The following is a 20,880-nucleotide window of genomic DNA, read 5'->3' on the forward strand; positions in this document are numbered from 1 at the left end:
TTCCAGATAGTATTTTGAGATTCAGTGAACGCTAGTGCCCTTCTCTCTGTGTTCAGTTACCATTTTCTAAATTCAATCTATATTCCTTAAACATGAAGAGGTGGCTCTGAGGTAGACCTTACACAGACAGACTTTTTCCTCTAACTTTGCCACAGTAGTTCCATTGGTATTTCTCTTTGCAAGCATAGCATTTTCCTTGTGTTCATGCTATGAAATGACCAGCATTTTGATTACTGTCAACTTGGCGTGTTCAAATGCCTGAGAGAAGGGAGACTCACATCCTACCCTTGACTAGCTCTTGACCTATCAGGAAGTTTTGACAATCTTGAATAATGTAATATTCACATATTATGGTATCATTCCGATTCGGTACTATGTTTTGTCCCCTGAGTTAATGCCTGTGGCATCTCTTTCGTCTTTGCTAGTAGAAGCCTAGATAGTGAATTGTTTTCAATATTAGCCGTGTTTAAAAACAAGTATTTCTTTGATCTGTGGAAATACTGTATTAAACTAGGGTATTACATATCTGGAAAGCTCTGCATGGTGCAGATTTTTAAAATCCCGTGTAATGAATTCTATGTTCTGTTTTTTTCTTTTTTTATGGACTTCTAATTTGCTGCCAAATACAAAGTATGTTTTGTGAATATATAACATACCTTTCCTTCGCATGAAATGATCAGTGTCTTAGGCTTTCAAATTTGCCAAGTCTATCTTGTGCTGCCTGGGGCGATTGGTTTTCTCTGAATACCTTAATCTACACTTAATTATTTTCAGTAGCACTCTTAGCTTAAGTTGTTAGCATTCTCATTGTCTTTCACTTTTGGCAGGTCTGAAAATGACTTCTGGGCTCATCTGTCACTGAGTGTAGTATGGACATGTTGGGGCTGACACTGCTGTCACAGTACAAGGAAGCTGTGGACACTAACCGAGCAGCTCAGCTGCTTGTGTTGTTGATTTTGATCAAACAGTACTAGTTGAATAAGCACGTTGAGGTATTTGTCTTATATGTAATGCTTAAACTACGTAACATTAACTGCTGCTGAGGAGTTAGTTATAGTCATTCAAGTTTCATGAGTAAATAACAAAAGCTTTTATAGCTAGGCAGGAAGCTTGATTAGCATATAATACCAAAGAAGCAGGTAATAGTTTTCATTAAAAAGAAACAAAAGCATTACCAGCTGACCTCAACTGTCCCTAGTCCTTACCAACATTTTTGTTTCAGATCTGTTGAAACATCAAACTGCTTGAGGCTTAACTTGTGAAACAAACTATTCTGCCTTCTAAAAAGGAAGAAAATGGTGAGGCATGCTTTCCTGTGTTCGGGTGTAAACTCTGCAATAGGCCAGTATTTGTTGAAAGAGCTTCTAAAGCTTATTCAATGTGTTTCCTGATAAACAAGTGCTCTTATTCTGTGTATATTAACCTGTACTAATGCAGTTTTATATATATGTATTTTTATCTTGTCAAATATTCTACTTGTTCTGTCTCTTCTGTTGTTTGGCTTTGTATTACACATTTCAGCTGGTTTTTTTTGGGGGGGGGTTGAGTTCAATGGTATTAAGTGTTTCATGTAGTTTCAGTTTAGCTAACTTATTTTCTCTTGCATCAACACTAAATGCAAACAAAGCAGTGTTCACAAAAAAAGCCCTAGTTGGATAGGCCTTAGAATAACTGCTTCCTGCTGTTTCATTTTTATGTTAATTTTGATTACGTGCTGTCTTGGACATGCTTGTTATTCAATGGGCCTAGGAGATTTATGGTACCATACTTTTCATATCAAATTAAAACGTCTTTAGAGAGAAACTTTCAATCAACTATGTGTCTGCAGCTGCTCAAATGTTTTCAATGCTCTAGTTGTACTGCAATACAGAGTTACAACATTTTCTGAACCAGTGCCTTGGTCAGAGTCGCTACATTAGGTCTGTGCTTGTCATTTCTCCTTGGCCCCCCTATACCCTCCTCAGCGGGGGGGGGGGGGGGGGGGGGGGGAGGGGGGCGGACAACAAGTGGGAGGGAAAATCATGTCCTGGGGAATAACGAGATTTGAACACCCTTGTTGTTTAAGTTACAGCTGTTGTTTAAGTTACAGTTGTACTGTTGCAGAGAGGCCTACCTTACCCTTTCAGATTTAAATAAAAAAAAGTGCTAAAAAACTATGTTAAAGATAAAAGCTTCCCTGGAAATAGAAGAGGGTTATGTGTTTCACCTGTCTCTAAGATCAGTGATCTCTGCTTTGAGCTGATGTACAAATTCAGTCAGATGTGTGAGAACGCAGAATTTCACTAAAGCTTGGTGAACAACTGTGTAAGGAACGCATACAGAAATACCAAAAATCAGTGCACACTCGTGCTCTTCTGCCCTTGTTCTCAAGCACAGGAAAGGCAGAGGGAACTTGGTTATTCTGTTTAATAGCAGGCAGCTTGCTACGTACATGGGTTTAATGGCACTGTGCATGTTGCGTTTCTCCTGGCAGGTGTTTTCTAGGGGAAGAGATTACTGTAACGATTGGGAAGAAGAGACAGAGATGAAGGACAAAAATACACTGCTCACAGATTCACTGCTCCTACGTCAGTTTTTATAGCTCAGATTTACTTTGTGACTGTAGGACCTCATCTCTCTTCAATATGTATTTGCCTAGAACAGGAGAATGTTAGTTACAGCCTTGACCATGTTACACATAAATCTAAATTACAGGACCTATTGCAGTCTAGTTGCAGGCTTGACCTTGTATTTCTCTTTCAAGTCCTGCATATGTATGTTACGTGGTCCAATGCTTCTATTCCACTAAAGAGAAATGGGCATCCTCTGTATGATGCAGTAATTGTAGCTTGTGATCTGCTCGCGGGTGTGGAATAGTCATGTTCTCAGCCTGCTACAGTGTCTTGATTTGTCTTTGGCAAGGAGCTTCGGCTAGCTCTGCATTTATATTTGGAATGAAAAGCACATGACAGCTGCTAAAACTTCCAGTCACTTGGTTCTGAAGCTAAAATATAAATTTAAAATGTTTTTAGGCTAGCACGTGAAAGGTTGTGTTCTTTTTGGGCCTTCTGACCTGCACCATGTTGTCTGCTTGCCTCCCACGTGGCAACATGAGAAGGTCACTGCTGCCTGTCAGGGTGGAAGCAGGTGCTCGTATCTGTGGCAAAGGTATGCTGAACAGTAGCACGCTTAAAGGTTGGAGTGATGTAAATGGCCTGCCCAGACCGTGGTCCTGGAAAAGCAGTCCCTGAAGGACACGGGCTGCTTGGGATCAGGCCTGGGCCTTACGAGAATCCTCTCCTTTGCTTCGGTGTTGAATACGGTTTGCTGGCAGAAAGTGTGCCCGAGTGTGCTAGCCCTTAGGACAGTAACTCTTGAAAAGGTCCCTGACAGCAAAGCTAGATCCCTAATCATAAGAAGAAGCATTTATTTAGTTAGGGAATTTGATTTTGATTGTAAATCTTGCTCTCTGTTTTGACCTTTGTTTCAGTGAAATAAAGATGTTACTTCTTTTCTGTTCTTCTGGTAAATGTGTATCGCGATGCAAAATTTTCAAACCAAGGTAGTTCTCATAAGGTATTGTTTTTGCTGGGGACAGATAAAACATTGATACAATGAAATGTGTTGGTTTTCTTTCAAGGAGTCTGTCAATCCAGCACAAGCTTAAAAGAGCCTGAGAATTAAAATGCACAATTTACCTCCAAGGTCATCTTGAATATCGGGAATGCTGGCAATTATATCTACGGGAGTTGGTTTCCAGCGGTAACTGTTTCTGCTGGCAAGCTGCCTGGAAGGTGGTCAATGACTTACGAATCCCAGAAACACTTCTGGTCAGGGCAGCCTTAGGAGCTGCCTTGTTCTGCAGACTGGAGTGTCAGTGCATTCTGTTCTGTCCCACAGATAGGAAGGTCCTTCCTTCCTGAATTACTTTGCTTTTAATCCCAAATTTGAGGTGTTCAAACTATGCACTTGCTTGGGGCTTAACGTCTTCAGACCTGGCAAAGAAACCCTTTTGCAGGTGACAGAGAAGATACTTGCTTAAGTTAGCACTTTTTGTCTTTGAGGCTCTTTAGATTTTAGATTTCAAATAAATGGGGAAGTAAGAATTCTTAAAACTAATGTCCCCCAGTTTGCACAGTTAAAAAGATGGCAATATTCCAATAGCTTCTTTTTTCCCCTAGTCTGACTAGTTCTCTTGTGTAGAACATCTCCAGGTATCTTAAGACAAAGCAAAGCCATGAATAAAACCAAGGGTCTGCAGAGCCCTTACCTGGCCTTGCAGCTGCCTGAAGAAGGCCCTGTACTTGCACTGAGCTTGTATTGAACCTTAGCATCCTCTCTGCAACTCTAGATAACGTGACATCACAACATAGGCGTATATGCAGGGAGCATCTTCCAGCAGCCCTTCAGAAGTTTCCTTATGAAGGAAGGTGCTGTAAACTGTTTTACAGCTTTGGAGAATTTCCTGTTTTTTTTTTTTTTAACTTAGTTATGAAAGGTCCATTATTGCACAGTGGCAGACCTGGGAAATGGAGCCTGGACTTCCCGGTTATTCTAATTGCTGGATGGCTTTGTCTGATGGGAATTGACCCAGCATACTTTGAAAGATAGTGCTTTGGGATGGCTGAAATACCGGGCTCTTTCTAAGGAGTCAATTGCCAAACAGCGAATCTAGCAAACGTTAAGGGCTGCTCTGTAGTAGGGTAAGTTTTACTTTTCCCTCTGTGTTCCAGTTGGAAGACACTGAAAGTTATCGAGTTACCTTGGATCTAAATGTGGGTAGTGAGCTAATTAATGTCAGTTTTGTTTTTGTGGCAACATTTGTTTATAGATTTACAAAGATTTTTAAATATATAGGGTAATACTGTGATTATCTGAAAGCATAAGATGAGCCATAGCGCTTGCAAGCATGAAATCCTTCTTCAAGTATTCAAGCTTTATCTCTATTTTTAGTCATAAGTTCCAATCTTGTGTTACCAAGGAAAATAAGAGGACAAAATCCATTGGAAGCAGTAGGTGAAGTGTTCTAATGGTAGTACCTTTGCGCTGAAAACCTGCCCCTTTCTTCCACATCACATTTCTAGCCATCAGGCTTTAATAGGCCTGTGTCCAACAGAAGGAACTCGAGTTCGTTCAGTTCTTCTGTGCTTTGTAGCCACATGTGCTTGCCATTTCTTAACTTCTGGTTTTGGTGAGCTAAACAGATGATCCTTCTGAAGTGATTACTGTAAAGGCTCTAATTTTCAATCCTCTGGTTACTTACTGGAGTGACTATTTGAATTTACTTCATTCTTTCACTACTTTTTCTGGAGCGTGATTGTCAGAACTGGATATGATATTCCCATTGCTGTTGCACCTCCCACGTTTTATTCAGCCAAGCCTTTCGGTCACAGTGTCTTACCCAGCGTCTGTGCCCACCCGCTTGTCTTCCATCACCCTCTGCATTTTTCTTAACATCTGCTTTTTCGTAGGACAGAGTGCTACGTTCTGAAAAGCACTTTTCTGACGATGGCTAGACTTCGGCTGCAATGAGACACATTTTTGCCTGCTTCTAGGTAGACTGCTTTGAAGGAGTTTTCTTTACCTTTGTTGTTTACTCATCACAGCCTGCACGAGCTGGGATCCTCTTAAGAGTCTGGGCTTTTTTTGTGACTTCTAATAACATATTAAATAGTTCAGGCCTGGGAACACATTCTTGTACAAACTGAATAAAAATATACACAATCATTAATGATTTTTCAGTTACAGTCATATTACAGGACCTACTACTTAGCCAGCCTTAATGTCTTTGATGTGTCATGTTGTTTCAGAGTCAGTTTAGTGTCCTAATCAACGTGTCGTGCAGTAGCCAACTCTAATGTATTACAGAGCTTTTAGTAAATTGCATCAACACTACCACTTGAAAAAAAACCTCATTCCATTGTTTTTCCCAGGATTGATGGCACAGAAGCAGGCTTATGACTTGATTACTCGTACTTTGGAAACATTGGTGGGGGTCTGGCATTTTTCCAATCCTCTGCAGCTTTCCTGGTTTTCAAAGCCTATGAAAAATTGATATTGATGGACAAGCTTGCTTTTCAGCTTTCACAGTATGGAATGGTCCCTCGAGAACAGGTTGCATAGCCAACATCTGTCAAGGGGGAGAGCTCTGCTCTGCATCTTAGGAGAGTTAAATTACCCATCCCTGCCCCCAAGTTAGGGGTCAGAGGCTGATGCAAAGGTAGGTGGCTTTCATGAAATCTCATTGCCAGTGAGCACTGAACACCCTGGCGTGACCAGAAACAGCCAAGCAACCTAGGTAGCTCCCTTCTAAGCAGAAGAACACAAAAAAATCTGAAAGTGCAAAATAAAGTTTCTTATTCTTTGTGGGACTGGCCAAAGAGTGCGTGTAAGGCCCGGCCCTTAACAGTTGCTTGAATGGAAAGAACGTCAAATTCATGTACTGCCTTTTACTGTTGCAGCTGCGGTTTACTGCTTCTCTGATCTCCAGGCTTGGTTTGCAGTCTTGGTTCCTGCACGTTTGCTGTGCCTTCAACAGCGTGTTCGCTGGGACGGAAAGCGCTGAAGCGGTGGCCCTGTCACGTAGCACGCTCTGAGTTACGTAATCAAGTATTTCATAGGGTTTTAAAACTACCGGTGCGGAGAAGAGAAAGCACTAAATGAAATGCCTGTGGAGGACAACAATGAATTAGGTCATCTATTAAATTTTTCATCTCTTGAGTCTGCTCAAGCCCAGCAGCATCCAGAGCAGTATAAATCTGAGAATTCATGGTCTTAAAATGAGAAAGTAACGGATGAAGAGGCCATTATGAGATAGATACACAAGGAGCTGTATTCCTTTCCCTCTTTTTTTTTCTTTTTAAATGCAGCAGAAGGACTTTGTTGGCAACGCTCATTGTGAATCCACCTCAGGTTTATTAGCCTCCTTTCATACCAAGCTGAACATGAATCATTTGCCAAAAGGGAACTATTTCATAGCAGGGTGGATAATACAGCATGGATGAAAGACATTTGACAAAGTCTGGTGCAACTGAGAGAGGAGCAAAATGATTTTATTTAATAAAGGATAAATCTGTACAAATCAGACTAGAAGAAAAGTCTCTTCTCTTAACGCTCCTTCTCTCCCCTCCCATCACTGCAGTGGTATAATCAAAATTTAAACTACCGTACATGGGCATAGCTCCCGTGCTATCACGGGAGGTATGCTGACTCACACCAGCAGAAAATAGGACCCTTGTGCTTTATAGTAGGTTTGCTAGTTTTCTGTGATTTTTCCCTTGGTTTTAGTGGTTCAAGTGGTTTTCTCGGGACGCTATTGCACTATTTGATAGCCTAATATATACTAATGATCGGGTGATAATAATATTCTACTACCTGCCTTCTCTTCCTTGACTTTTCATCCTATTGTCCCCTTGTTGAAACTTCGTATCAGCACTTGAACAGGGAAGAGGAGAAATTATTTTTCACACTCTAAGCCTGTTAGCATCGTGATGCAGAATAGGGAGAAAAAGGTTTTGCTTCTGCTTTGTGATTAAAAATACACGAGATGTGTAGTAATTTCCGTTACCTTCGTTTAAGAGAGCGAAGTCTGGCGAAGTCCCTCTATTTATATTTCTAGCTATCTGGCACTGGGATGCTTGGTGCAGTTTGGGTTGATGCAGACTAGGTGGAGTACAACAGCCTGTAGGGTGAACAGCGCAAGGCTGAGGAAACATGCAGGAAAACAGACTGCAGATGGGCGAGATAAACAGGATCCCCAGGCTGTGACTGAGTAGGCAGGCCTCTTTAATGGCTCTTAGCAACGCCCCTGCTTTGACCCTCCTCATATGTGAGGAAAATCAAATCAATACACTGTTCTTCAAACCACGATGCTGCAGCAGCAGCAGGGCATTGTGGCAGCCTTCGTCTCTTAAATTCATCAACGCTTTTCAGTTTGCTGATCTCTGGATATCCACCCCTCCATCTCTGCTGAGGAAGACCCTGACTGCATCTTTAATCGGATTGCTTGAGCTCCCATGTACAACCTTCTTCTTATTAGCAAGTATTAGGTAGGCAATTTTAAAGTGCTTTTGGATTTGCAGGCAGCTTTAACATGGATCTGAGAACTCTATTGTATTCTCTGTAAACATAGCAGAAGCCTCTCTTTAAAACCTCCTCTGTTTTAAATCTTGCTTTTCTTCTCTTTTTGTGGTTGGGCAGGGGGGATTTCTGTTTTTTCCTTCTTTTTTTAAAAAAATGCTGTAGCCGATTTCTGCTTTTGGAAAAGGATATTCCCTCGTTGATCCCTCCCCTGTTCTGCAGAACAGCTATAACCGGTGCCATACAGTTACTTTCAGTGTTGATGAACATCTGTTCAACTGTCTAACGTATAGGGCAGGCTGCTCACTCTTTTATTCTTTAATTTTCCGGTGCGTACTTCAAAGCTGCAGATCAGGACTCTACCCACTGAGTAAGTTCTGCTTTGGTTCCAGAGATGGCTAACAGAGGACCAAGCTATGGCTTAAGCCGAGAAGTTCAGGAAAAGATTGAACAGAAATATGACCCGGAATTAGAGTCTAGGCTGGTGAACTGGATTATTGTACAGTGTGGAGAACAGATAGAGCACCCTCCTCCTGGAAGGCAACATTTTCAGACCTGGTTGATGGATGGAACGGTAAGTGTTTTGTCCAATTATGTACTTGCATGGGTTTTTATGCACAGTGTTCTTACTTTCTGTCTTCATCTAGCTAAATTGGTCAGAGTTCACGGCCAGTGCATAAATATACATCTTAGCATCTGATTTATTTCCTTTTGACCAGGAATCTTAATCTCAGAAGATAATTATTCTACTAGTGCACTGGGATAAGCACAGTACTTAATGATTCTTATGAGTCATGCATGTTATATATGAGTATGACTCATTCCTTCAGCACCTTTTCTCATACAGTTAAATGAGATCTGTTTTAAAATCAGATGTATACTTTTCTCTTTAAGAAATAATCAGTGTTGACAGGGAAAGGTGAAGAGATATAGAAAATTTGAAGGATTGGATTATGTCATCACTGTTTTCTTCCTGGGAATAATTCTGTAGCTAAAACATTGTATTCCATTGGTTTATTGAACAATAGGCAGATGCTGCTGTTTGCAGTGGGCTGTAAGAATACGCTAATCGTTGAATCTCTGCCAAAGTGACTTTAACAATATTTCAATTGACATTGCTTATTTTTTTGGCTCGGGCATGTGGTTTCTTCTCTGTCAGTTGTTATATAACCTTTACCAGTGATTGCTTTGTTGTTTCTAGCAGATTAGGATTTATATGGTCAGGCTATTGCCATCAGTTAATGAAAGCTTTAATGCATTTCTAATATACTTTGATTATTATCAATTCACTTCTTTGTTTTTAACTGAAGAAATTATGTCCTTGACAGAATCCGGCCAGGTCAAAAGCATTTTGCAGCATCATTTCATGTGCAGAAATTGCCTTCTAGTTTGGTGATTGCTTTCTAATTTTGTTTCTGTATTTATCTCTCAGCTGTTATGCAAGTTAATAAACAGTTTACATCCAAAGGGAAATGAGCCCATTGCAAAGATCTCTGAATCAAAAATGGCTTTCAAGCAGATGGAACAAATTTCTCAGTTCTTAAAAGCTGCTGAAATCTACGGAGTAAGGACAACAGATATTTTCCAGACAGTGGATTTATGGGAAGGTAAAAATAATAAACGGGAAGTCAGCTTGCAGTCTTCATTTTATTTTGCTTTGATGTGTTGTAATGGTGCATTTTGTCTAAGCCATATTCTCTAACGTAATTATCTTTTGTTTCTGTTTGCCTTACCTCATTACCATGTTCTTCCGGTGGTGCATTATCTCCTCTGAGGGGTTTATATTGCCCTGAGGGCATAACGGAGCCTTTCCAAGCTCATGTGTTACCCCAAAGCCCATCATTCTGATAGAAATCCACAGTCGAAATAAAACAAATGTTCTCTACGCTAATTATTTCCAAGTAAATAGCTTCTAATAGCAAATATGGAAACCCCATATTTCCTGATGATGAGATTTTATTGCAGTTTTCAAATTATAAGCAAAGCTTAAATTAGAGCTATTAAATGCATTCCCAGGAGCATATATGCCTCTGTGGAGCTTATGAGGGCTCATTTATGACTAGCGAGAAGCAAAACGCACTGCTAACACCATGTTAGCTGAGCATCTCTCTAAGAATACAGTCGTTTTAGAGGTCACTATGGCAACAGCAAAAAAATTCAAGAGTGCCCCTGTGGTTTTGCAGTAACCCAGGTGAAGGCTATCTCCACCCCATGCTCGAAGTGGAAACTGCGTGTTCTAGTCCCTGAAGAGCTGAGTCATTTGTGCATTCGTATGGCTGCTTTTGCCCACTTCTGTGGTGATGCATCTCTTCCTGGTGCTCTAACCAAATACACTGTATATCCTGCCTCTCTCTCGGCAAGGTGATGCAAAACGCTTTGTGTGAGGGCTCAAAACAAGGACAGCTGCAGGGTAGTGAAAGGGTCAAAAATCTGCCGTGAGAATGAAAGAGTGGAAAGAGGAAAGCCATCCGTTGACAAAGCTGGTTTGTGTAGGAACACACACGGAGCGAAAAAAAGTGGGGTCTATTTTCACAGGCTCTCAGGATATGTGGAAGAAATCACTCCTCTGAAGCGCACTTTGAGGAATGAGAGACTAGGAAGCGCTCTGTGGATAGCTTAGAAGGGAAGGATATACTGACAGCTGGAGTTACTGGGATCTGTAATGTTCTCAGGGTGCCAGACTTGCTTGACAAATCCTACCTTTGGGCACAAGGGCAGGATTGTTTCTTCCAGTTCAGTCTTTAGTGTTTCACCCAATCTACTTTTAAATGTCTTAAATGAAGGGATTTTTCACTTCCCTGGAGTAACACCCTCCCCCACCTCAGCCTAGCAGGCTGTTGAAAGAGAAGCTCCATCTATCTTGTAAGGGATGAGAACAGCTCATTTCAGATGCTGTTCTTTGCAGTCTTTTGCATCTCATAATGGCTTCACACCATGCGAAAGTATGGTACATTGATCCTTACGATGGAAAGGACTTGCTTTGAAGACAAAAAGCTCCTAATGATGGTGGCTCTCTCCTCATTTCTCTTCCTTTCACTCGTCACCTTTTCTCAACAGATGTAAGGAAAAAAGCTAGTAACTTCCAGAGGACAGGAAGTCAAAACAACTCACAACCTAGGAGGGAGACATACAAGACTTTTCTCCACTGTTATTTTAGGACTTCCCAAAACTGATCTGTGTCTCCTCGCTTTCCCTCCCTTTTCATCCCTCCTGCTGCTCATTTCAGTGCTGAGATGAAACAGTATGTCTCTCCAGCAGTCAGTCACTGCAAGCTTTTTGTGTCTACCCGTAACTCTGACCTCTAGCATCTTGTGCTGCTTCAGGGCTGAATCCTCTGAACCTGGATGCGTTAGCTGGACAGAAAGGACAGTCTCTTTTTCACTACTTCATAATTAGTGAAATAGTGATATTCACGCCATAGCCTCTTTAGAAAGAGAGGAGATGTGAATGTATGTTTATAGGGAAAAAAAAGTATGTGTGACTGAAAAACAGCTTTTCTCTGGCACTAATTGTTTTCCGAGAGCTTTTGCTTTGAAATTCTTAGTAATGATTAATGAAAATGTTTCAGGATGCAATCTGCTGTTGGCCGTTTCAAACTCACTCAGTCCATCTGGTGCATTTTTCTTCATCTCTGCGACTTCTTGGTCCAGGAGAAGTATCGCTTCTCTTTTGGTCCTTTCTTACACAAACGTACTGCGCTGAGCAGCTTTCCCTAATCCATGCCCAAGATACTGTGCTCCCTGTTTTTTACAGATACCTCCCCGGTATCTTTCCAGGCAGGCAAGAGGCAAGCACCTCTGGGTACTTGCTCAGCCTTTACAAAAAAGCATTTCAGGAATACTACGCAGAGCAGTTCTCCATCTTTGGGTTTGAACCTTCCCCTTTCTGGACCTGGAGAAGGTGGCCTTCCAGCCAGGTTTCCCCCAAAGAGAAAGGCTTACCATACGAAGTGACCAGAGGCCCCTTCCTCCTTCTACGGGCAGCGCCCAGATCCCCGGGCAGGCTGTGCTCTTCAAAGCACGCTGCAGAGGACACTGAAGATGCAGAAGAAATGCCGTCAGCGTGGGTCCCCGCAGCATGATTCAGGGAGGCTGAGGCGGGGAGGCCGGGCAGGTGGCCCACGGGGCTGTCGATGAGCGAGTTCTGGAGCTGAGGGAAGGCACTGACCGCAACCCTCTGCAATGCCAGGGTCCAGCCTCGCTTATTATCCCTTCCGTCAGGGGCCTGCAGTGTTAGGTGACTCTCTCAGTGGAAATTTAAAATTTTTCACAGCCCTTTTTATGCTGACCAGCGAGCCCCTTGAATCCTTTGCTGGAAGAGGGCAAACGTCGCAAGACCACACAGATGCGGGGTCTCCCCTCAGCCGCAGCACCCCTCTCGCGCAGCAAGGCGGCTCTGCAAAGCAGGGCCCCGGCCGCGGCTTTGTTTTGTCAGGTGGCGCTCGGCCCCCGCCCGGCCGGCTCTTCCCCGGCAGCCTCTCCCACTCGCCACTGACAAATAAAGCAGAGCTGAGCGCGGAGCGGGGGGGGGCGGCCAGATGGCTCCGCGAGGCCCATCATCCTATTTGGCTACCCGTCTTTTGTTTCTTTGCCTTTTTTCGGCGCTTGCCGTCATTATTCAGCTCATTCACTTTCAAATCCTTCTTCGCGTCCCTCTTCACCCCAGTCAGCCACCGCACTCCCCGTTACACGGGGGGCATCCCAAGGACGCCGTATGCGGCACCTGCTACAGCATATGGTACATCTGCCGCTTCGGGGAGCTCTGGGTGTTCCGGCCCCCCGCTCTCCCCGGCGCGCCTGTGTACGTGCGCCCGTGGGATGTCGGCTCTTCGGCTGCCCTCTCAGGGCGCCCGTGGGATGTCGGCTCTTCGGCTGCCCTCTCAAGCGAGGAGCCCGCCTGATGCAGTTTGCGTTAACAAATACAGTAAAACGAGGATTCTGGATGGCTGACAATTTGTTTTCTGAGCAAATGGTCCCCTGCAGATAGGATTGCTATAAACTTTAATAGCCACAGTTGGAACCTGCTAGATGTTTTCAGCTTTGGGGTGTCTTCCTCACCTCAGCCAGTGTGTTACGCATTTAGGTTTGTATGAACCAAAGCCCTGAACTGCGTCTGCCTGTCGTCAGGGTGATGCATAGCAGAAACACAGAACGTGCAACACTCGCTTCCCTCTGCGCTCTGGCTGGTCTGCAGCGATTTGCAGTAGTATTTGTCCCCTGGAGGTATTTCTGAAATCTGTTATCATCATCATGTCTCTAGTATCTCATGTTTTTATGAATTACTTATTTTCCCATGTGAAGAACTTACAGTCAAAATCAGATCCGTTAATTAGATAAATTATTTTAGGAAAGAGGAAGAACTAGAACAGAAAGAAAGGGAGGGGGGTCATAGAAACACTTATGGAAGGATTTCAGAAAAAGGGAGAGGCAGAAGGCAGATTTCCAACAACTTACCACCTCACATAACTGGAAATACGTGCTGCAACTCATTTTTGCTAGAAAGTTTTCCAAAAGCTAGCACGTCTGGATCGGGTAATGAGTTAGAATCTGTCTGACTCTGATGTCTTTATGTTCCCTGCCCTTTTTATACCGAGTGACAAGTGCAGGGGAAGAACCAAGAAAAAAGGAGCATTCTTAATTTTTTAAAAATTTCCGTGTCTCCCTTGTTTGGTTTTTGGGTTTTTTTTTAATTCACTGGAGGTATCAGCAAAAGATGTTGACCAAAAAGGAAAATTTATTTATTATCCTCATTTTGGAAGGAGAGACAGGAGGCGGGGATACCATTTTTTAAATGCAAACCTCTACTGAAAATGAGCCTTATATTTCAAAGGTGTAAGGTGCCCTCTTGGAAACCTGGTGGATTTTCAGCTAGCAGGAAGGTGTGCTTCTAAGCAAGTGATAGGCAATTTCACCCTTCCCAATAGAAAGGGGATAAATTATCCCCTGAGAAGCTTTTCTCTCACTGTTGTTTATGGAGAGAACCTAAAGAACTAGCGATGACCAGATACGTAACTTTTACGTGGCAGAAGATGAGATGAGGCCTGACTTTTTGAAATAAGGAATGTAGTGAGGTAACATAGGGAGGAAATGGAAAAGTGGTGGACTGGATGGCGAGAACTGAAGGTATGAAACTGCAGAGCATTGAGTTTTGGCAGCCTGAGAAAGGAAGCCAGTAGGAAGGATTTGGGAGGTGATTTGATGGTTAAACTGGGAAAGACTGATACAAGTTAACTGCACAGGAGCTCTCCAGGACTGCTGTGAGCTCTGTTAGCACAGGGACTGTCTGGAATTGCCAGGGGTTAAATGGTGGGATCAGTCTGATGTGAAGAAACTGAGACACAGCACTGTTACTTAACACACTCTTGTCCTTCAACCATGTTTTACTGAGTATGTTACCGTTCTTTGTACACCAAAGTGATCTCTTCTTAGGAGAAAAGTTTGCTAAAAGGATTATCTAGAATGACTTAAAATAGTATGGGAGAAAACATTAAAATAGCCAGAGGTCTGGAAAACTGGAAATATCTGAACTGTTAAGTTTCGCTTTAACGCTGTCTCTGTGATGAATTTAATAAGCTCTCACATGTCAGTACCTCCATTTCAGCAACAGTAAAATAGCATTTATAATGCTATTAATGGACTTTTTTCAGGGGAGCTGAGGGAGTTAATACATTGGATAACACTGTTTATCAGTGTGCCAAGCTATTTGTTATGCAAGGATTTCTTACATTAATTTCACTGTCTGGCTTTCTAGGGAAGGACATGGCAGCAGTGCAGAGAACCTTAATGGCTCTGGGCAGTTTGGCAGTCACCAAGGATGACGGCTGCTACAAAGGGGATCCATCCTGGTTTCACAGGTAAAGTCCAAAGCACAGATGCTCAGAGCTGTCTTCCCTGGGAAGCTGGTAATATTGTCTGCCTTTAGGCTTTAAGGAAATTTGTTGGGAAAGGAAGGGAAGAATCTTTCCAAAGTTTCCTTGTAATGGAGAGATTTTCTCTCCAGAGTCTAGAGGAGGGAAGCGAAGACCCAACCAGGCAGCAACATTTTCTACCCTTCACTGGTTCCCAACTTCATCAGCATCACTGCTAGGCCCACGTCTTACCATATCTTGTTGGCCTAAAGTTACGCCAGGGCTGCTGGGGAGGAGCCCTGTGAGAGCGGTGTAACGCAGCCTTTTCTCATGTAGCCACCTTACGTGTCCCTCCTGCCCCGGAGCGGGGCCAGCGCTACTGGCACCAGGACTAAGGAGCGCGTTGCCCGTGGCTCCAGCTCTGGTTTCCTCCTGGAGGCACCCCTTTTGAACGAGGCTGCTGCAGGCTGCGTTGGTGTGGGCGTGTGTGTGCACGCGTGGGGACCCTGCTGGCTGGCTGGCTTTTGGTAGGGCTCACAGGCAGGAGTGCAGCATCCTGCCCCAGGCACCTTCGTAGCATATCCATCTTGCTGGATCACTGAAGAAAAGACATAATTTTCTTGTCCACCAATGTTATCCCTGACTCTTATTTCCTAGAAGAACAGCAATGATACTTAGGAAATTCAGCCACCAGTTTTGATGACATCCATCTATTTAGCAGCTTCAGCTAATCCTCTATATCCATTTATGAAGAAAAGGGAACGGAAATGGCGGCAGCCATGCAGATATGTGTGTCCTAAGAGTAGCTGGCAGGAAAAGTGTACTTTTGCTTCACATCAGATAACAGACAGAAAGACTAACGAAGACAAGGCTGTCATGGATGTCTGCAAACCCCCATATCGTGATCCCTTTACTGAGCAAAGAGAAGGCATGAAGCCTCTTTCCATTTTTCATCAAACCAAAAATGATTTCATTTCCTAGTCATCTCTTTTCTTGGGGAGTACCACTTATCTGTGAAGAATTCTCTGTCTTGGCAAAGCTGTTTATTTACTCTAAAACTTCATTTGTTTTGGCTAGGGAGGCTGAGAAGCGGGGACAGGAAGAAAAGGAAATCCTCCCACAGTTAGCCCTCCTGCCACACAGGCATATTATTGACATGAGATTCTGCCATCCAAGAGTATTTCTTACACCGAAATGTCTGAGGCATGTTAACAAAAAGAGTGCTGGCTGCTTGCCTTTGGTTTCCTTGAATTTTCTGATGTCTAGGTGAGGCTCAGCAAAAGTAACGCAAGCTTCGCTTGGTTTGTCTTAAACCTTGAGCTGGTTTAACTGAGGTTAAGGGAAACTTGAATTTTAGGTGAGTAAGTGCAAACTCCTATGCATTCTCTATATGAAATTAGTTTAAATTAACTTAATACAGTGCACAAATAGATTTGTATTTATGGAATATAATTGGGTTTAAAATTGGGTTCAAATCCAGTTACGCACTTTAATATAAACCAGATATGAAATCACTATGACCCAGACAGACTTATTTGTTTTATGTAACTAAAACAAAGTCCGACATGGGAAAATTAATTTTCATCTGGACTCTTAATTGTGGGTGGGAACAGTTTTCATTGGCATAAATGAAGATGTGATCACCTCCCTTCTCCCCTAGCTGTCTGTCCTGCCTGAACTGCTTGGATAGCCAATCTGTATCTATTGCAGCCCCTGAAATACCATTTTATAGCCACTGCCTTAAAGAAAACTGATGTTATTTCTATTAGGAAATAACATATTGCAGATCAGGAGCTGTTTTCTGAGTAGCTTACCCATCCCTTCAGGCAGATCAAGCCCCCTCACTGACACCCAGTGTTAGTCATGAGTTAGGGCTTTCAGGCTGATTCTTAATCGCCTTAAGCTAAATTGAAAGAAGTCAAGATTAAATGGAATGAGAGTATCCATGCAGGGATCTACAGCAATTAAGATACCCCCACGCTTGAGCTAAGCCGTTCAACTTTCCATTGCCAGTGTCTCACATACCCAGTCCCACCAGGCCTGATTGCCCCTTCCGTGCGTGCCCTAGCAAGGTTCACGTCTCCATGGCTGTTTGTTATCTCATGGTTTGGCAACCACGAGCACTGGTGCAAAGCTGGCACAAAAAGTTAACAGATCTGGTGGGCTCAGTTTGCGGTAAGGGTGATGGCAGACAGGCCAAACAGAACTTGACATAGTGTGAGACACTGAGGGGAACAGACTTGCCCTCACCTCTTTTTCTACCATCTCAGTTAAGGCTATTTCCACCAAACTAAAAGCAAAATGTAAGTATATGTTATTATCTGTAAGACCATAATATACGAAATGCGGTGCTTATGATGGTAAAAATAACACTATATGATCCAAACGGCGTATGTAATCAACTTTTATTAGCATATCCAGGCTTCTCTTTAGTCTCTCTTTTTATTCCTTCTTTGCAGTTCTCATTTTTTTTCCTGTTCAAAGTTACTTTTCAACTTTCTGTGGAATTACTCCACAACACAGCTGAACATTCTAGGAGGAAAGAGAAAAAAATAATAGAATGTGTTCCTGGGATTTTAATTAAAATAAAGGCAGACACAGTGAACCTGAGATTCAATTAGGTAATAGGAGTAGTTCTAAAAACATCCTCTCGTGGAGATCCTGGCAGTAGTTCGGTGCCCATGTAAGTATTCTGGAAAAGAAATTAAGCAGCAGCAAGCGGGGGTTGCTTTCTGAGGCGGCCGCAGTTCTGCGTGCCTCCCTCCAAAACGGCATGCTTTCTGGCAAGAGCCGTGGGATCTGAGAGCCTGTGATAGGCTTCTATAAGGCCTCTTACTAGTCTATACATGAACCCTGGAGACCCATTCTGAAAAATGACAGGTCAGTGCCGGTTTCCTGTGGATCTTTCTCACCTGTCTGCTTTGCTGGGCCTTCATGCAGCGGGGTTCTTCTCCTGCAATGTTCTGAACACCCTGAGCCTAGCAAAGAGTTTAAGTGCTTTTTTGGACTCGAGCCAGGGTGCTCAGCACAGTACAGGATCAGACCCTCACAGAGAGGCTCATGTTGATGGTTTTCAATCACAGCAGGCACCTAATCTAGCGTTCTCATCTAGTGGTGGGGTGGGGAGGAAAGGGGAATTGTAACGCGATGCCATATTGCGGGGTAACCTGATCCCAGGACAAACAGACACAGCAGGCGGAGAGATTGTACCTGGGTGGGAGTAGAGTCTGGTTGATTGAAAGCCTCCCTCAGTCTGGGGCTCTGCCGATTCATACGGCTTATTTGGTAGCAACAGACTGATCCTTCTCCCTTGTAAATTACTTGTTTTCCCCACCTTGTATACACGGAAGATGGTTAATCCAAGATGAACAGTTTCTCGCAAGGCAGCAGAGAAAAAACTTTTGTACTTCTTTTTAAGCTCCACTTTGGCCTTCGGTGCTATTTTCAGGGAAAAGAGGCTCCTTTTAAACGCCGACAAAGGTTCATTGATCCACAGGGCTTTTGAGACCAGGGACACCGAACAAAAGTGGTCAGTATGTTTTGACAGAAGATAAAAGACTGTCATACAGTTAAGACACAGGTGCAAAGAGCAAAGTCTATTGCTTAGAGGAGAGAGATCTAGAAATGGGAACAGAGCAATTGTTCTGTCCTGCGGGCAGCCATCATCCGCTCTGCCAAAATGAGCAAGTCACTTCTCTGTCCCATTGTTTCTCTGGGCACATTCAGCTCTTATTTACTCCACTGAGTTAAATTATACCAATTTGTACTGTTGCTCTAGATGGGTATCAGCTTGTATTAGAGCACAGGTAAGTGTCTCATTGATCAGGTCCCATGGACTACAGCTTTTAAGGGCTATAGGGCTTAACACAAATTAATCCTATCATGAGTGTTATATACAACACTACATAAATATTGTACCTGTCATAGCTGCTGGGGAGGTCCCTTGGGGTTCTTGAATAAGTGCTACAGTGAAAGTCTGAAGTGTTGTAGGTTTGACTAGAGCATTACTTCTAACTGCAGGAAAGCAATTAGCCCAGCCAGCATCGTCCAGCCCATGGGATGGTGCAAATGAAATATTGCATTACAGGGGGAACGTCTGTTAACATGAGCCAATTTCAGATTGCTTTTCATGATCCTCTCTCTGGGCATACGCAGAATGACAGTATGTCTGTATGTTGCTTTTTTGTGTGTGTCTGGACAGGAAAGCACAGCAGAATCGACGAGGATTTTCAGAAGAGCAGCTTCGGCAGGGACAGAACGTAATAGGCCTTCAGATGGGCAGCAACAAAGGAGCATCACAGTCGGGTATGACAGGCTATGGAATGCCAAGGCAGATCATCTAAAAGCATCTCTGTCTGTAGAGAAAACACTCCTTCTGCAGCATGGTCTGTTAAAAAAAAAAAAAGAAAAAGAAAAAAAAAAGCTCATTAGTTCCCTTTCTGCCTGGTTTTTAATAGTTAGCGCGCTCTGAGGTTTGGGATATTTTTGGTTTGGTTTGTTTTATTTGCAGCTGCAAGAGTTCAGCTAGGCACTTGGGTTTTCGTGGTGGTGTGTGTCAGTTCACAGCACGTGCGCACTGCTGCCTCCTACTTTTCACTTCTGAACTATGCAAAGACAATTATTCTGTATTAATTTATTTGCAAAGTGTTATCTTCCATATTTGTCTCACACCGCACTTGCATTTCAACAAGTAACCTCGATCTTCAATTCAGTGATAATATTGTTTGACCTAAGAATAAAGACAAATTAAAGACACCTCTTAGACTCGTTATTTAAAGGAGGTAAAAGCAATTAAAACCAACAAACATATGGTACAGCGCTGAGGAGTTAAATGTTTTGAATGGTTGATCTGTCTCGTCTCTAACCCAGAGCCCTCTCTGAGTGACTCCTTGCTATAAAGTTTACAGCCTGTGTTAAATGTTCAATTTAGTGTTTGTCTAAAGGCACACCCAATGTATTTTCCTAAAAAGAAGAGAAGATATATTATCCATTGGGTCCGATTCATGTAGTCCCACCCATTTAGCTCAGATTTCCCTTGACCTAGTGTGCTGGGTTGACTGCAGCTGGCAAACTTGTGGATCGAGATAAAATCGGTTTAATAGGGAAAGCAAAAGCTGTGTGTGAAAACAAAGCAAAATAAGGAATTAATTCACTACTTCCCATTGGCAGGCAGACATTTAGCTGCTTCCTGGAAAGCAGGGCCTCAGCACGCACGATGGTTACTTGTTATCACAGACATCCCCCTGTCCTCCTCCTTTTCCCTGAGCTTTTGTTGCTGACCACGACACCATATGGTATGGAATATCCCTTTGGTCAGTTGGGGTCAGCTGTCCCAGCTGTGTCCCCTCCCAGCTTCTTGCCCACCCCCAGCTGTGAATGAGAAAGGGAGAAGACCTTGACACTGTGCGGACACTGTTTAGCAACAGCCACCACGCTGGTGGGTTACCAACACGGCTTTAGTCACAAATCCAAAGCACAGCACCCTACGGGCTGCTGGGGAGAAGATTAACTCCATCCCAGCCAGACCCAGTACACCCAACAGCAGGTGAGTCTCCAAACTCAGGGAATTCTTCACCATGAAACGACAATCTGTCAGACAGAGGTGAGAACAGGCTTTACCTTGTGATAGCTGATACTATACCAAACAAAACACAAAACAAGGTGTGTTTTAGATGCAAAGGAAAAAATAGAAGAAAAGTGCCACAATGCTTCTGACCTGAAAAATGCCCACAGTTCAGATTCAAATAATCTGTTATGCTTACCTGTGATGGGCTGTAAATGCGGCCGGTAGTTCATTTTGGGACAGTTTGCTGGAGAGTCAATAGAAGAACTCGCTGACATAGTCATCTGGCCACAGAAGCTTACCAGAGCAGGTTGACCTGCCAGTCTGTGCAGGTTGCCTTGCGGCTGTGTGGCACGTACACTTAGGGCATGCATGCTATTTTCTCTCCAGGGTTTTATTGCGTTAACTGTTT

At 43.2% G+C, this 20,880-nt stretch overlaps 1 protein-coding gene across 4 annotated transcripts; it reads left to right on the forward strand.

Annotated features, from left to right (window-relative positions):
* Nucleotides 1-3,654: 3,654 nt before the first annotated feature.
* Nucleotides 3,655-20,271, forward strand: TAGLN3 (transgelin 3). 4 transcript variants are annotated; one of them, XM_075169108.1, is made up of 5 exons: nt 3,655-3,741; nt 8,403-8,632; nt 9,491-9,665; nt 14,809-14,911; nt 19,107-20,271. In XM_075169108.1, exons 2-5 carry the CDS (start codon nt 8,453-8,455, stop codon nt 19,246-19,248), a joined length of 600 nt encoding a protein of 199 aa, XP_075025209.1. In that variant the 5' UTR covers nt 3,655-3,741; nt 8,403-8,452; the 3' UTR covers nt 19,249-20,271. The 4 variants fall into 4 exon arrangements, with proteins under 4 accessions (XP_075025209.1, XP_075025195.1, XP_075025215.1 ...); XM_075169094.1 differs by having other exon boundaries at nt 3,658-3,741; nt 8,451-8,632; XM_075169114.1 differs by lacking the exon at nt 3,655-3,741 and adding an exon at nt 7,392-8,027 and having other exon boundaries at nt 8,451-8,632.
* Nucleotides 20,272-20,880: the final 609 nt, after the last annotated feature.

Source organism: Calonectris borealis, chromosome 1, assembly GCF_964195595.1.
Source record: "Calonectris borealis chromosome 1, bCalBor7.hap1.2, whole genome shotgun sequence".
NCBI classification, from domain to species: Eukaryota; Metazoa; Chordata; class Aves; order Procellariiformes; family Procellariidae; genus Calonectris; species Calonectris borealis.